Source organism: Xenopus laevis, chromosome 2L, assembly GCF_017654675.1.
Source record: "Xenopus laevis strain J_2021 chromosome 2L, Xenopus_laevis_v10.1, whole genome shotgun sequence".
NCBI lineage: Eukaryota > Metazoa > Chordata > Amphibia > Anura > Pipidae > Xenopus > Xenopus laevis.
In genome coordinates, this window is record NC_054373.1 from 92,217,323 (window position 1) to 92,234,117 (window position 16,795).

The window sequence follows — 16,795 nt, forward strand, 5'->3', positions numbered from 1 at the left end:
GACTTTTTAGTTAAAGTTTGGCCTCTCACTCTACTGCGCGTGCGCAGTCGCGAGAATAAAGAAGAAGCCGGAAGAGATGCGCTCCGTGGCGTTCCCAGGCCAGTGCAGTTTTCTGCTGATAGGAGCACCGACCCGGGGTTTCAGGTAAGTAAATACATTCACTTGGGGGTGCTTAGCATTTTGGACCCCAAGTGGTAAACGACTTTCCTTCTGCTTTAAGCATCTGTCCCTGATAGTTACCCAATCATGCTGTCTCCTTTCATTTGCAGATACACATCCAAGTGCTGGAAAGATATCAACAAGCATGGCATTGCTCAACCATATGGAAGTATGTAGAGTGGATAAAACATCAAGACTCTCTGTGTCAAGTTCCAAAAAAGACAGACAGCTGGAAAAGAAAAAAGATGAACCAGAGAATAAGCCCAAACTAATAGACCATAAAGAGAAAGTTGACAGTAAGATAAATGCCAGATTTGCAATAAAAGGTGAGATTTCAAGTGTTTATACACCTTAGTGCCATCAATAATGGTATACTAAGTTAATGACTCATCTATAACAAAGACAAAACAAGAAATACTGAAGCCTAATACAGGAGGTAGCAATGTCGCACAGAAAGTTAAAACTTGACAGAAAATCTGCTTGATAAAAATTATTCTCAGTGCTTTTAAAAGAGACTGATTTCATGAGAAGTCAATGCTGTAAGTTCAGTACACTACAGAGCTCATATACCATTAGATTAAAAGTAAAGTGTCAGAGTGTTAAGGCTCTTCAAAATGCAGCCTATAGGGTACCAGTCAATCTATACTTGCAACTACCAGTAGTCCAGTGCAAACTTCTCTTTACTTATTGTGCCAATTTGCACAATTTGGAACAGAGAACCTTGTAGCCACAGATGATCCCTCTTGCACCTTAGTAATGATAAGCAAATAAGGGGAATGTATGTGGAAGCTGTGGGATGAGAACATGCTACCTTTTAAATATTGGGCTGAAGTCCTTTGTCATTTAAAAATGTTTGCACCTAAACTGTATGGGTACTGTGGGCAAAAGAATGTGGCCCAACTAAAAAACATGCAGGGCCACTGGTCCATGCATTGCACTATGGTTGCAAAGAAAATGAAAGGCCTGCACTAAATACCGCCACTACTTGAGTTCAACAGAGCTGTAGTCATAATGGTCAGGCTGGTATAGGCATAGAGTCATTCTGCACTCTAATGTGCATATTCAAAGCTCTAACGCCTGTGCCCATGATGCAGGCTGCAAAAGTGCAAAATTACATTTGTTTGTGCCCATTTTTTGCACTTTGTATTATGCCCTGCACTTTGCAAATGAGGCCACAGCAGCATGGATTACAGGAAAAGAGCAGTGCCCTAGGTAAAAGGTATTTCTGGAAGAAGGGTTTGCATTTTAGCAATAAAATGGCCTTGAAGGGTACATTTATGCCACTACATATATCTATCTATCATTTTTTTAAATTATTTTTCATTACTATCAGTACCAGCTGTAATTGAATGGTATTTGCCATCTTTCATTTGTAGGGCTTAAAAAGTATTCTGTATCTAATTTAACTGCACTGTCATTTACATTTACAGTAGTAGCAAGGTACTTTGTTTTTAATTGGGAATGCTCACTATGCAGCAGTTTGTATTTTCCAGTGGGGAAATGAGCTGCAGCCAGAAATGTTGCACTTATTAAAAGTAGAAGCTGACGTATCTCTCTCTGTTTTGGGGTTTGACTTTATAAGAACGTGAAGGTGCTTTGTCAAAACCTTCTTTCGATCCATATTGTGTGTCAGGCTAGAAGTTATGTAAACACTTTCATAAAACCAGCTGGGATTTAACACATCAAAACGCTATTAACTGCTGTATTTTGGATTCAGAAAATGCAATCCCTTTTCCACCATATGCTCGAATCATCTATATTTATAACTATACCAAGGACCAAAGTCAGAAAAGTACATGGACTTAATAGCGGCTCCTACAGAACAAATCAAACTTTGTGAGTGGCACAAAACAGAAAGACAGATCTAAGAAAATGGATCTGCACAACTATAAAATATTTCTACTAAACACTGAGAAGGATGGGATTCTTCTTTTTTCCCAAATGGAGCATAAGTCGAAGATTGTATCAAATGGGGATTTTTTTTTGTTTGTTTTTCCACTGTATCAACAGACAGGTAATTGGCAGTAAGTTGAACTTGATGGACTGATGTCTCTTTTCAATCTTCCTTGCTACGGTAGCATCCAGCGCTGAGAAAGAATAAAATGTATTATTCGCTTTGAAAAGGAGGGAAGCCAGATCCTTAGAAAACTAAACTTAGGAAAGTTGAGGCAGGAAGCCCAAGGTAAAGATACGTAAAGAGTAATAAATATTTTCATCTACTGTGTACACTAAGGGGCAGATTTATCAAGGGTCGAATTGAAAAATCAAATTTTTAAATTTCAATTTCGAGTTTTAGTGTACTTTGACTAGGGAGTAATTCAAATTTAAAAATGTATCATGTACTGTTTCTTTAAAAATTCGACTTTGGCTATTCGCCACCTAAAACCTGCCAAATTGCTGTTTTAGCCTATAGGGGATCCTCCTAGAACCTATTTGGAGTCATTTGGTGGACTTTAAAAAATAGAAGTTTTTTTTGAAAATATTTTGAATCGAATTTGATCGAATACGAGGAAAAATACCTGCTGCACCCTGAAGACATTTTGAGCAATGTACCTCTCAGACATGGGACTAGCCTTCGTTTATGGAGCAAAATAGATCTATAATTTGTTTGTTTTGAAATGGAGGAAGCCAACCTGCCAAATAACACTGCTGCATGCCGATGCCCTATTTGAAAAGCAGCACTGATATATAGTTAATAAAGTACCCCCTCTTGTAAAATATAAGGATATTATAAGTTACCGAGGAGTTTCATGACCATATAAAAACACGAGGCCAAAGGCAGAGTGTTTTTATACAGGTCATGGAACTCTGAGGAAACTTCTAATATCCTTGGTGTACCTGAAATGTAGCCGGAAGCTGTCGCTGAGCTTCATGTGGTTAGTGCACCCTCATACCCTCCCCTTGCCAGTCCGGGCCTGCCCACAACCCTCCTCTTGTACCTTAGATCTGAGAATATAAGGATAGGAGTATAGGATTTAGAACTGCATGGCTAGAGATCATATAGAACCGTGGCAGGACAGGAGCATTCTGTGGTAGAAAAAGGAGCAGAAGGAGTGCTGAATTTGTTTTATAGCAGTTCAGAAGAGCAAATGCAGGAACAATGAGACACCTCTGATAATGTAGTCATGCCTGGCAGATAAGAATGCCTTAAATTTAGTCTGAAACTCAAGATGTTCTCAGCAAATGGAAATTGGTCACGGTAAGGCAACACCTTGAGTATGCAGTGCAGTTTTGGTCTCCAGTCCTTAAGAAGGATTTAAATTAGCTGGAGAGAGTGCAGAGATCTGCAATGGAACTGGTTAAAAAGATGAAAGATTTAAATTATGAGGGTAGACTGTCAAGGTTGGGGTTGTTTTTCCTAGAGAGAGGGTGCTTGTGAGGGGATAATATTACTCTTAGAGGCCATTATAGACAAATAGCAGGGGACCTTTTTCTCATATACATGATCAACACACCAGAGGCCCCCCTTTAGACTAGAAGAAGAGAACTTTCATTTGAAGCAACGTAGGGGGGTTCTTCACAGTCAGGACAGTGAGGTTGTGGAATTCACTGCCGGGTGATGTTGTGATGGCTGATTCAGCTAAGTTTTTTACAGAACTGTATTGAACTTTCCCTGGAAAACAGACAGCATGATACAGATGAAGCCAGATTTGTTTTTACATCACATTTCTCACATGGTCAAATATACCTTTATCATTATTTATGTCTAATCATTTCTCAGGCAAAATGAAAATGTAATACAAAAGAAGATGATGTAATATTTTATGTTAAAATAGCCACATCAGAACAGAATTGTTCCAAAGTACACTACTTAAAGCTGAAAAGGCAAAAAACAGGAGCCCACCCTAAAATGAATGTTCCATGCCCCTCAAATGTCTAGGGAAAAATTTCAATAGTTAGGACTTTTGCAGGCAATCCCGCTTAATCCCAGCGTTTTTACAATTTTAATGCATTTCCGGCCAACAGGATATGATGTCACTGACATAAGATTGAGAAAGGTGTAGCTTCATTTTAGCAGTTCACTTGGTCTGAGGTGGCAAAGTGGACTCTGGTGAAAGAGGTAACGTTCAGTAAAATTTGCGAAGTAACGACCACTCGACAGAGCAAAAAGTCGCCTGGCAATAGATTACGAACGAACGCTAGAGACGAGCCAGTTCACTAGTGAATTGTCGGCTACACCTGTTAGTGAATTGTTTATGTCCCTGCGGATGGCATTTCTGCCGAATTTACGTTAGAGTTGGTGACTTCACCCTTTAGTGAATCTGCCCTAAGGGGTTCATGCCTGCCATCCTAGTCTATTATTTTAAATAACAGGGAAAAAACTGATGCTTTTAATATTTTAATGTTTTTAATATTTCAATATTTTGATTTCTTTTTCTACTTATCTTTAAATTCAGCCACAACTCCAACTCCTAGACAGAACAAGCAACCTTATACAGGACATACTTACCCTTCACAAATATCATATTTTTCTTCAATTATAAGAAATAATATGCTCTTAAACACCTTTCCAAGAGGTCAAAGTTTTGTACAATATCAGGTAAGTATTCTTATTATTATTACTGTACCTCTTTAATTGCTGACGTGAAAACAGTTTTGTTATATGATTGTTATGTATTGAGAGTAATGTTTTAAACTGGTCAGACTAAAGCAAAGATTAGCAAGCAGGTACAGGGACTGTCGTGGACACAGACAGACACCTGAGTACACTCTACTGGCATAAAGAACAAGAAACAATATCACATCTCACTAATAGGGCTAAATTGAAATGTTAGATTTAAAAACACAGAGTGATTTGAGAAATTCTTGTTTCAAGGTAGCAAGAGCAGGCCAGTCAATTTTTTGGGACACTGTTAGCAAGGCAAGTCTGCCTATCTCTATATACATTATTGGTTCCAGGACAGTAGTAAAAGTTGCTAGCACCTCTAAAGGAGGGATTGCACTGAAGGCAAAAGGGGTAAAGGAAAACGGAAAGTTGAAAGATCCACTGTGTCCAATGCATTGAGAATGCCAATCACAATTAAGTTCTGTAAGTATATGCTTGGGATAAGAGGGGTCATGATAAATGGGAATCAATATGTGGAGGAAATTGTTAACAGCAAAGGTGTATGGATTTAGTATGGAGCAATCAGGATCATTTATCAGTCCTGGGCAAACGTATGGCTGGGCAGTAGCCAGTAGCACCCAATCATTGATTAGCTATGTTTAGCTAGCTGCAGGAAGTTCAGTAAAGGCTTTGGTTAAATGATGAATCATATAGAGACTGGGCAACCTATTATGCTTTTGTTTCAATCAATACAATGTTGTAAGATAGCCATAGAAGAAAGATGAACATGTGCACACTAGAGCTAGAATACTAACTAATTCAATGACCTGTGCAACTGTGAACATGCTAAATAGGTGATTAAGATGATGTTAAAAACAAGTAGGAAACAGCAAACCTAAATTATTCCATTGATCCCATCAGAAAATTCACCAGCCTGTGAACTAAACCATGTTGCCTTCTCAAGTATGGACGGCCTTGATCAAGGAAAGCATTTCTCTCAGCTGTTTAAATAACAAAACAGCACTAGGAATAGCCCTGTAATGGAGTAGGAGGTCAGTGAAAGGACCCTTTGGTAAAGAGAAAGAGAATTACAGTACTAGAAACAAACATTGCATTTTTGTAGGATGACAGAAAACCCCATTTTATACAGGACTCTAGCACCCTGACAGAAATGTAGTTTTTAATAATAATCTATTATAATTATTATCTATTATTATTTTATTATCTATTATTTCCAAAAATAGGTAAGGGTGCATGCATAGCAAACAGAGATGAAAGGTTGTCATAGAATAAGCGCACTATTTATCCTTATTTTATGCGGACAGAACTTGTTTCAGAACCTCTGTCCCCTGGCAAAACGGTGCCATCTGCTTCTAGTGATACACCAATTTACAATCAAATCATTGAGATCAATCAATCTGCCCTGCCTGTACTAAAGTGCACAAAATACTTTAAAGGGCATGTAAAGTGTAAAATAGAATAAGGCTAGAAATGCTGTATTTTCTATGCTAAATATAAACATGAACTTACTGCACTACAAGCCTAATCAAACAAATAATTTATGCTTTCAAAGTTGGCTACAGGGGTCACCATCTTGTAACTTTGTTAAACATCTTTGCAAGGCTCCCCCTGCTGTTCATAAGTATGATTGTTTCCCTGCTCAGCAGTTAGGGGCCGTCTGACAATTCCTATCCACAGCAGTAAATGAAGGGAGAATTTCACTGCAGTCAGGTTTCTTATAAAAACGGTACACATTTTTTAATTAAAGTATATTGGAGATAGGTTTCTTTTTCATTAAAGAAAGTAAAAATGGGATTTTATTTTTTTGGCTTTACATGCCCTTTAATAGCACCAGTCATTGGACATGCCACCACGCATCCCAACAGCAGAATACAAATAGGAGCTATACACACTTTTTACTTTATGCAGGTCTTTGAGGGTGGTAATGGCTGAATAGCTGCATTAACTACCTGCGTCAAGTAAAAAGTGTGTGAAGCTTTGATTTTTTTTTTTTGGTATTCTACTGCTAGTGTGTATCTGTCAGATGAAGACTTCAAAGCCAGGTGAGCTGGGAGCTTTAGCCATCAAGCTGGCACCACACTTATACTGTTAGGCTTTCTTAGCACGTAAAATAAAAGGCCCTATGCTTTATAAAATTATGTGTGTTCTGGGACATTAAAAATGAAGTTGACCTTTCAATTATAATGCTATATGTTTGGTTTGTAAATGTGAGTCACAAAGAGCTCCAATAGGACATATAGGTTTTAAATAATACATGATTGCATTCATCCACACAGAGCAAATTATATTTTGAAGATAAAAGTGAACATTTATTTGGCTGTAATCTTAAGTGGGCATGGGCAAAAGGTTTCCCAGCAGAGCACGTTGAAGATCTGCTAACCTACGCAAAGATTTATATATAACTACTAAGCTACACTTAGTTGGTATAAAGTCATTTACATATATTTACACATGCAAGGGAAGAGGTGGCACATGGGCATACACTTACAACACAATAAACAAATAAAGCCCTATTTACCACCTGGTCACGGCAAGCATTAGCTACAAGGTTTCCTTGCATACAATTGCATGGCACATAGCACCTCATGCCTCTTGCACAAAATACTGCAGTTAGACCTTGGCAGATCAAGTTAATGTAGATGAGTGCATGTTTAAGGCTATAGTACGATGAGCAGAAATGTTACTCTAATAGATTTAACCCTATATTTGCTCCAGATGAGACCTTTTATTCCCAGGGGGTGAGCCCTCGCAACGGTGTGCAGGCAGGGTGCAATACACTATATTCAGTAGTATTCAGTGGTTCCTTGAACATTAGCCTGATTTATTAAAACAAATTCACATAGGAGTTAAAAGAGAGATACTGCAGGAACATAGGACATCAGTGGATAGGCATATACTCACAGTACCAACAGTCAGCATAATTTCCCACAGGGTAAGAAAGCATACTCAGCATCAGCAGAGGTATTCCCATGTTTCAGCCTTTACTCTAAAAGGGTATCTCTCTAAACACTAACTTTGACAATTAGTCCCTACTTCTGGGCAATTAGTACCCGGGACCCTAGTCACACTTAGCATTCCTCAGTGGAGCCTGTGCTTCTCGGCTAAATAGCCATATCTATCTATTAACTGAGTAGCCTATCAATTGCTAGACTTGACCTTGTCTAGGTTCCAAGTGCAAACCCTTCCTGCCCTCTCAGGTAAGGGGACTTGCAAAATGGACCCTGAACATTTGTGCTGAGCTTCTATATTATTACACACTGCCGTCTAGTGGAAAACTAAGGAAAGCTAGGGTCATGCTTCAAAACTAAGGGGCTCTTCTGCATACCTCCCAACATTTTAAAATCAGAAAGAGGGAAAAAAGTACTCCTGCCCTTAGCGCGGCAACATTTTTGACATGCCCATTTTGTGGCCACACCCCCTTAATACCATTTCGGTTTTACAAAATTTTGTAGGCTATGAAACCACATTTCTGGGAGTTTTAGGGTCATATTTTATGTGTTATTACAGTTTTGCTAAAGCTGTAAATCTCAGTTCTCCCAAGAAACCTGCTTCTCTTAAATTGTTACAATTGTATCTTTTCGTATCTTAAAATGTTTTTAAGTGCAGGTTCTGAGTATTGTGGGCTCTTTGCCAAAAAAGCCTCTTGTTTAATTAAGCTTTAGAAACTTTGGGGTATATTCATCAAAGAGTGAAGTTAATAGTGAAGTTCTGCCACTAGAGTGAAATTCCGCCACTTTCCATTCATTTCTATGGGATTTTTAAAGGGTGAACTTTCACTTTCACCCATTGATAAATATGCCTTTCAAAATCCCATAGAAATGAATGGTGAGCTGCGGAATTTCACTCTAGTGGCGGAACTTCACTCTTTGATAAATTTACCCCAAATCTTTTTCTGGCATCCGTGCAGAAGATCAAAGATCACAATCCGGTACAGCGGGCCGGGCTGTCAAAATCGTGACTGTCCCGCGAAAAATGGGACAGTTGGGAGGTATGCTTCTGTGGCCAAACTTTAGGGGAATGCAATATAAACGAGGACACCATTTATCAGTCCCCTACATATGTAAGCGCAAGCACATTGTGTATTGCATTTTTATGAGTCCTTCTATCCTATCTGCAAGACAAAGGCAGAAGCAAAAGTCACAAATATACAGACAAATTACAAGAAATTCCACATATCTCTAATTACAAAAACTCTGTTTAACTCCTTCCAAGGTTCAGATATAGTAAGAAACCCCACATAGTTCTATATCCATGATAGAATATAACTATTCACGCAGTTTCTGCATGTAGTGGCCTCCACTAATCTGTTTATCTATTGCTATCTGTTTTAATGACAGATGGGATATCTTATTGAGAGAAGAATGGGATAGAACTGAGATGTATCTAAGGAGAAAAGGGTTGGTAAACTCTGTGCTCTATGTTTTTTATTTTCAGATGATAATGCTTTGAACAGACAGACTCCCAAACATACCACAGCCAGATTGATTTTACTGCCTTAATTGCAACTGGATAAATGAGCGCAGTATTACTGGTCTAGCACACCCTCCCTTCTCAGTCTGCAAAACCTCATGGCTGAAAACCCAGTCTTTCTTGCATCTCTGTACTTATAGAGACATTTTTGAAAAATGTTGTTTATGAATAAAGCAACCGACTAGACAGGGCTGGGTTAAGATACAGCAGAGAGGGCACATGCTGTCTGTGTCATTGCCTTTGGAAAGAAAATGTCCTTTGCAAAAGAAAGTGTTCATTAATAGATTTTGTAACCACTTTGGGGATTTGGAAATGCACTCCTCCTGATGTTGTTCCAGGCTACCACAGACAGATGTAGGCTGTTCAGTAATCACTAGGAACCGGGACTAACCTCTATCAATTCATTTTAACCACTAGGAATTTTAGTCGTTTAGAAAAGAAGAATCTATCTTTCGAGGGACATTCGTTGGACACATGATGTTTTCTCATGTTGTAGCCCCAGCTTTCTTGCATTTGATGTGGTCTTCTTGTTCCAGGTTTAGACTGGCCTGCCAGGGTACCAAATGATAACTACAGTATTTGGGCTTAGGATCTAATGGCTACATAACTCCCCAGAATATTGTAATTCCTATTCTTACATCAACGTTTACATATGGAGCAGCAGTATTTAGCAAGTGAAAACCATTCCCTTTGAAATACATGTTGAGTTGTGTGATAAAGGTGCATAAAGAAAGTCTGCATATATCTGTATATATACCTTAGATCAATATATGATTTTATTATTTAGCACCTATAACGGTTGTGTGGGAAGAGGCCCAAACAACACTACAGCCTATTTTAATCACTAAACTACATGCAGCTCCAGTATATTTTAGCCCTGTAACATTTGCAATAAAAGGTTGCCTTTCTACTAAGAATGGTGATTTTTTTTCTTCTTAAGACAAAATTTGCAGGCAAAAACGAATAGCCCTTCTTTTCCCTCAAGATATTTATTAAGAATTGAACAGGAGCAGAGCAACGCAGGCTCTGCCATAAAATAGCAATGATAAAAGAAAACACTTTTTAGACATTGCTTTGTGCTACAGTCATCAGAAATATTGTATGCTTGCGCCTATCCACTTCCATCTGTCACTTTTAGTACGCATCATCGGTCTGTGTATGAAAAGTGATTGCAGGTATCACAAGTTATCCACATCTTGAATACTTGCTTGTTAATTATCCCCAAATTACCGCCTGTGCCCACACTATGCTAGCAGGCCTCTTTACTGCACAGAATGCTAAATCCCTCTCACGCTAATTAATAACATTTACTATGACAGTCACATTATTCTTCTTTTTCCCTATCTGATTCAGCAATGATTGTCAGCAGTAATGACTTACTGATACAAACTATAAGTAACCTTTGTCCCTCACAGTCACTGGAATGAAGCCAAGCTATTATTAACATATTTTGCTTCACATTATTAGTCTGCGTCACCCAAATTTATTTTAAACAACCTCTTGCCCCTACTTGCAGGCACTTCATTGCAGAATTCTTCTGTTGCCTAATAATCAAACATACCATTTCATTCATAAATATTTCATACATTTTAAGTTCCAAATGCAGTGGCATAACTACCAGTGGAGCAGGGGGTGCAACTGGGCCAGGGCCAGTACCCCCGCAGGGCCCCCCGGCAGATCACGTGCGCTGCAGCCGGCTGGAGTCTGCTGCAGCCGCAAAGTAAATGCGCACGGACGAGGGGGGGGGGCCCGGCTGTACGGCCTGCACCAGGGCCCATCCCCACCTAGTTCCGTTACTGTCCAAATGTATCCGCAAATGAAGAAAATATCAGTTCCCCTGCATCCTTTCAATCTGCTTTTGGGATTTTGTAAGTAGATTCAAATAATAGTCTCTTTACATCTTTACATGAGTTGACTGACTTTGGGCTATGTAGATCGACTTAACAGCAGAATGTTTTGCAAAAATTGTTATTGGAAAATAAATCAACAGTCTATTCTCAATATATAATAAAAGGCACTAAACGGCCAATAAAATGTTGCTTTTAAAGGAATAGTTCAGGTTAAAAAAACTGGGTAAATAGATAGTATGTGCAAAATAAAAAATGTTTCTAATATACTAAGTTAGCCAAAAAAAAATGTAATGTATAAAGGCTGGAGTGAATAGATGTCTAACAGAACAGAACACAACTCACTTGGTTTCCACTAATTGGTTACCAGGCAGTGATGACCAATCAGTGACTTGAGGGGAAGGCACATGGGTCATAACTGTTGCTTTTTAATCTGAGCTGAATGCTGAGGATCAATTGCAAACTCACTGAACAGTTATGTCCCACGTGGCCCCCCTTCAAGTCGCTGACTAACACTCTGAGTTAGAGAGCTGCAAAACAGGAAGTTGTGTCCTGGCTATTAGGTTAGACATAAAGTCACTCCAGCCTTTATAGATTACATTTTTGGCTAACTAACTATATTAGAAACATCTTTTATTTTGCAAAGCCTATCTATTTACTCAGTTTTATTTGTACACTAAACTGTTCCTTTAAACAGATGACCGGTAAATGCAACCTGTCGGTTTCTATTAACATTTGACCCTAAATTAACCTTTTATTATATAACCCCATATGCTGATATCCCCTGGTGTAACAGTAGAGGGATTTGGATCTATTGCATCAACTCTTTTCTCATTGTGGGACAGATTCAATTTAATGAGAAAAACTCATAATACTGGTATGGGATCCGTTATCCGGAAACCCATTATCCAGAAAGCTCCAAATTACGTAAAGGCTGTTTCCCATACATGCCATTTTATCCAAAAAAAAAAATTTTTAAAAATCATTTCATTTTTTCTCTTTAATAATAAAGCAGTACCTTGTACTTCATCATAAGATGTAATTAATCCTTATTGGAAGCAAAACCAGTCTATTGGGTTTATTTAATGCTTAAAAGATTTTCTAGTGGCTTTAATATGTAAATCCCCAGGTCTCCAGTATCTTGGATAAAGGGTTGCATACCTGTATATGCTTTTATATTATGAAAATTAAAAAAAGTGCCCTCCTTCTGTAACCTACAGCAACCAATTAGCACTTGTCTTTTATTGGTCTAGAGTAATTTGAAAAACCATGTATTAAAATAGGGGTGTGGAAGCACTCTAAAGGCTAAGTAATAGTATATTTAAGTATAAAGGAAGTGCTAGTTTTAATGCACATTCCCTGGGCCCCTGTCTCAAAAGTAAGTTTACAAAACAGGGGTTTTTAGTTACAAAGTTATGATCATAAAGTTGAAAAGCCACCATACCACGTCAAGGTAAACCCCACATGGCGGTCCCTAACTTGTTTGCCTTTCGGCCATAGTATAAAAAGTCTTACTGCATAGTAGCATTCAGTGTAATCAGTGTCTGTTGAACCTTGGTTTCAGTGAAAAGGATCTATCCTCCCCCGAAAAACCTGAAAAACCTTTGATGTACAACATGACAAAGTATGCTGAAACATCCACAGTAATTTGAACAGGCAGCTGGATGGTTTGGTTGATTATAAATTATGCTATGTGATTATACAGACCACTGCTTTACCACTGTTGTCTCACCACATCAACATTTATATTGCTGCAGATGCAGGAGGTGGGGAAAGTTACAGTAGACTGTAGCAAAATAATAAGGGAGGACATGCCTATTCACTTGGACCATAGAATGTTTACAGGTTTGCTCCCTGGATAAGTACACTCTGCTTCAGATTTTCTTTATGCATACTGCAAGCCTTCAACTTTAAAACATGTTTTTATTTCTTAATGTTTAAATACGCTTGAGGGGAAAAAAAAAAGGAAAAGTTCAGTTAGTCAAAATATAAGAAGAATCAACTGTGTATGGATTTTCGTATCAATAACACACATGTTACTCTGCTGAAGTGCCTGTAGATTTTAATATAAAATCAATGCACATAGATTTTGAGCTCCTGCTGATTGGGAGCCTGGAGCCAGTGTGCATATTTACAGAAGCTAAACTCACAGAGAATTTCTGATTATTATTATTGGCGTCCGATCAATAGAGAGGGCCCTTCACAATAGTGACTGTCTGCTTTATAGATGTGGATCTGAGGAGAAATATTGAGATTGGGAGAAATTTACTGGACCATGAAAATTTGCCAATTTTTTTTCCGCAGCATGTAGTTGCTAAAGTTTATTTTTGCACGTAAAATATTTGTAGATCTATTTGGTATCATATTTGTATGGAAGGGGATTCCAAAAATAATTTTAAAAGAATTCAAATGAACCCAAAAAGTTCTACAGTATATGGGGGTAATGTAATTAAAGTTGCAAAGAGAAAAACAATTTGCACCAATAAGAATAAAAATCCACATCTCGCAATGTAATATTGTTCCTTAAACTGTTATTGTTTGCACAAAGGCATAACTTTTCGCATTGCGAAGAGTTTTTCCCAATACCGACTTTTATTAAATCCCCCCGTATATGTATTACCAAAGGGGCAAAATACCTTTTTGGCCCCATCTTGCCTATGTAGACACACATAGTAGAGAATTGTTTTTATACTAATATATAATGATAGAACCCACCGGTGCTATATAACAACTCTAGTACATGGACATGCTGGGCAAAGTGGACAAAGCTGATGACTTGGTCCTTAAGGCAGAGTTAGCAGCTTATTGACCTCCCCAACCAATATCTGGCTGAAAATTGGGTAGATATTAATCAAACAAACAGGTATAAACTTTGTCTGAGCTGTATATTGCTTGCCTGGCAATGGAACTGCTGGAAAATCAGTGTGCATTAGAATACAAATGAGGACATCAACATGTAATAAACAAGTATAAAATAGATGCACCTAGATGCTACATTTGGAAATTTAATCTGATTAAAACACATGTAAGTCTCCCCCATCCTTTAAATCAAGTTACAATTTGTGAGATCTACATGAATGTTTTAATCAAAGAGATATCCCATTAGTGGTCCAGAGTCTAGGGAGACCCAAAGAGAAGATAAGGATGAGGTGAGCAGAAAGAAAGTTTGAGGAAATAGGATAGTAGATAGGGAGAGGGAAAGGTGGAGTACAGAAAGATACAGAAAAATAGAAAATAATTGAAAATTCAAAAAGTGTTTAAAGTAAAGTTATAAATAGTGGTTGGCAAACTTTTTATTTGTGGTGTAATTTTACCAAGACAAAAGATGCCCTTCTTTTCAGTACAATGAAAGCACTTACCTCTTTTATGATCATGGTTTCATTGTCACTTACTTTATTGGATAGGAGTGCTGTCTAACCCAAAATTAGAAAATAAAGTCAAGAAACAGAACTTCATAGTGAAAATGCAGATGCTTAGAGTAGTCAGTCAGATGGGAAAAAACATTAAAAAAAAAAAAAAAAAAAATCAATGATTGCTATTCCTGAAGTACTAAAATGGCAATAACGGAGTAGACTAAAATGTACCAGTGGGTTGAGAAAGGGCACTGCAGTTTAACTCTGACAGTTTTTATCTGTCACATTCTGTTTCCTGATTTGCTGTCATTTTTACTTGCTAAGATGAACTGCTCTTGCACAAGCCACTTTTTCTGCTGCAATAAATAGAGACATTAAAGACTATCGGGGGAATGTAATAAAAGTCGGCAACAGAAAAACGATTTGCAATGCGAAAAGTTATGCCTTTGTGTGAACAAATTTAGCTTTGTGCGAATTTAACATAGCTTTTTGCGAACCTGGAAACGGTTTGGTGACCACTTAAGATAGTGGAAGACCGTTTGCGAATTTTATAGTTTGCGCCTATGCGCAGAAAATGTAATAAAACTTCTTACTGAAAAAGTCGTTATGTTTGCTCCAAAAGATTACGACAGTTTCAAGCACTTTTTAAGAGTGAACAATTAAAATTCGCAATGCACAATTTAAATTCGCAATGCAATAACAGTTTAAGGAACAATATTTACACTACGAGATGTGGATTTTTATTCTTATTAGTGCGAATTGTTTTTCTCTTTGCGACTTTTATTACATTCCCCCGCAGGTGTGTTTATGCATTGCTATTAGTCTCAAGCACATCCCGTTTTTTTCCTTGCAATCTGACTAACTCCTTCTTACCCTGTAACTATGGTAACCCCTCCATTTTTATCCCCCCCAAAGATGGGCAGATCCAAATATGCTAGCATTTTCCCTCTATATGCTTCTAAGTACTTGCAATCTTACACTGACCTTGCAGTGCACTTATTACCCAGTATATACAGTTCTTGATATTTTTATGTTGTTGATTTAAGCTAGTTTTCATGGTTATTGTTTTACAATTTGAAATGAGCATTAATCCAACAAACTGAATAAGGCAACAACCTTTACAAGTTCTTCCCACACTGCATTTCTGTCCTACTGGAGCGTTAGCACTTCAAGGAACTGATGTATTTTCTTGGTTATTTAGGCTAATAATAAACCAGGCAGTTCCTCCACTGGCAGAAAACCTCCCAGAAAGCCCATGCCACCCTACTGATTATAATGGAAATTATTTTTCACTGCAAGAACAGGCAGGTTTCATCCAATAATGCTCAAATACACCTTTCCCCTCAGGTGTACATGCCAGCAGTGACAGTTGCTTTCCATTACTCTCCATGAGGAGGAGCAAAGACAGTTTCTGGCATATCTCTGCCAGCTGAAATACACCAATAGAGAAATGTTCACATTTGAAAATAGCTTTCGACTTTGGCACATGTGGTATATTTTTCACACATGCTTTTCACCAGCAGTGACAGGTGATGGTAAAAAGAAACGTATTTTGTAAAATTACTGTGATTTCTGGTTGAGAAGGGGGATTACCCAGGAAAGCTATAAAAGGGAGAGTTTAGTGAGTCACCTCTTATTTATTTGGCCAATGAGAAGGGGATAGTACTTGATGCCAGGGAGACTGAGGTAGGCCACCTCAGAGAGATAACCTACAGGAGTAGTTAGGTGAGTTAGTACTAGGGTAAATTGGTTAGAGAGATGAAGGGTAGAGAGATGAGCAGCTGAGGCTTTAACAAGGAGGATGAGAAGCACCAGTGTCCCAGCAGTACTTGCCCAGTTAGGAAACCAGAGTAAAAGTGATTAGGATATGTAAGGTCTAGTGTGCCTCAAACACATGGCCAACCACTCGTTTCAACAAGGAGCAACGTCCCTGCCAGGAAAGAAAGTGCAGGGAGGTAGGCAGAAGGTTGGGACCCAGTGGCTTGGGGTGTTCATAGTGAACAGTACTGGTGGCTGACAATAATCCTGTCCATGAATTCGAATGAAGTGTGGTGTGGACCTCCAGTTTATTCAGTACTAAAGTGTGGGTGGTACCAGTTACTGAGAAAGGAGAATGTGGTATGTATCACTCAGCCAGGTATCCCAAGGGGACATGTGACATCACGTAACAGGATTTCCATTGAAGGGGTGGTTCTCCTGTAAGTTAACATTTTGTATGTTATAGAATGACTAATTCTAAGCAACTTTTCAATTGGTCTTCATTGTTTCTTTTTTTATAGTTTTATATTTTTATAGTTTTTTTTATTATTTATTATAGGCAAGGGTGTCAATAGAATGTACTTGATCAAGGTTTATAATAGTCAGAAAAAGTAATGTAAAAGTAAACAAGCAATATTATG

The 16,795-nt window shown here is 38.1% G+C and overlaps 1 protein-coding gene across 2 annotated transcripts in view; it reads left to right on the top strand.

Annotated features, from left to right (window-relative positions):
* LOC108708258 (uncharacterized protein C1orf94) overlaps nt 1–16,795 on the top strand; it is a 67,596-nt gene that overhangs the window by 26,300 nt on the left and 24,501 nt on the right. For both annotated transcript variants that reach the window (XM_018246764.2, XM_018246763.2), the window contains exons 3-4: nt 270–485; nt 4,557–4,699. In XM_018246764.2, the coding sequence (XP_018102253.2) occupies nt 270–485; nt 4,557–4,699 (359 nt within the window). The remainder of the gene's footprint in view (nt 1–269; nt 486–4,556; nt 4,700–16,795) is intronic.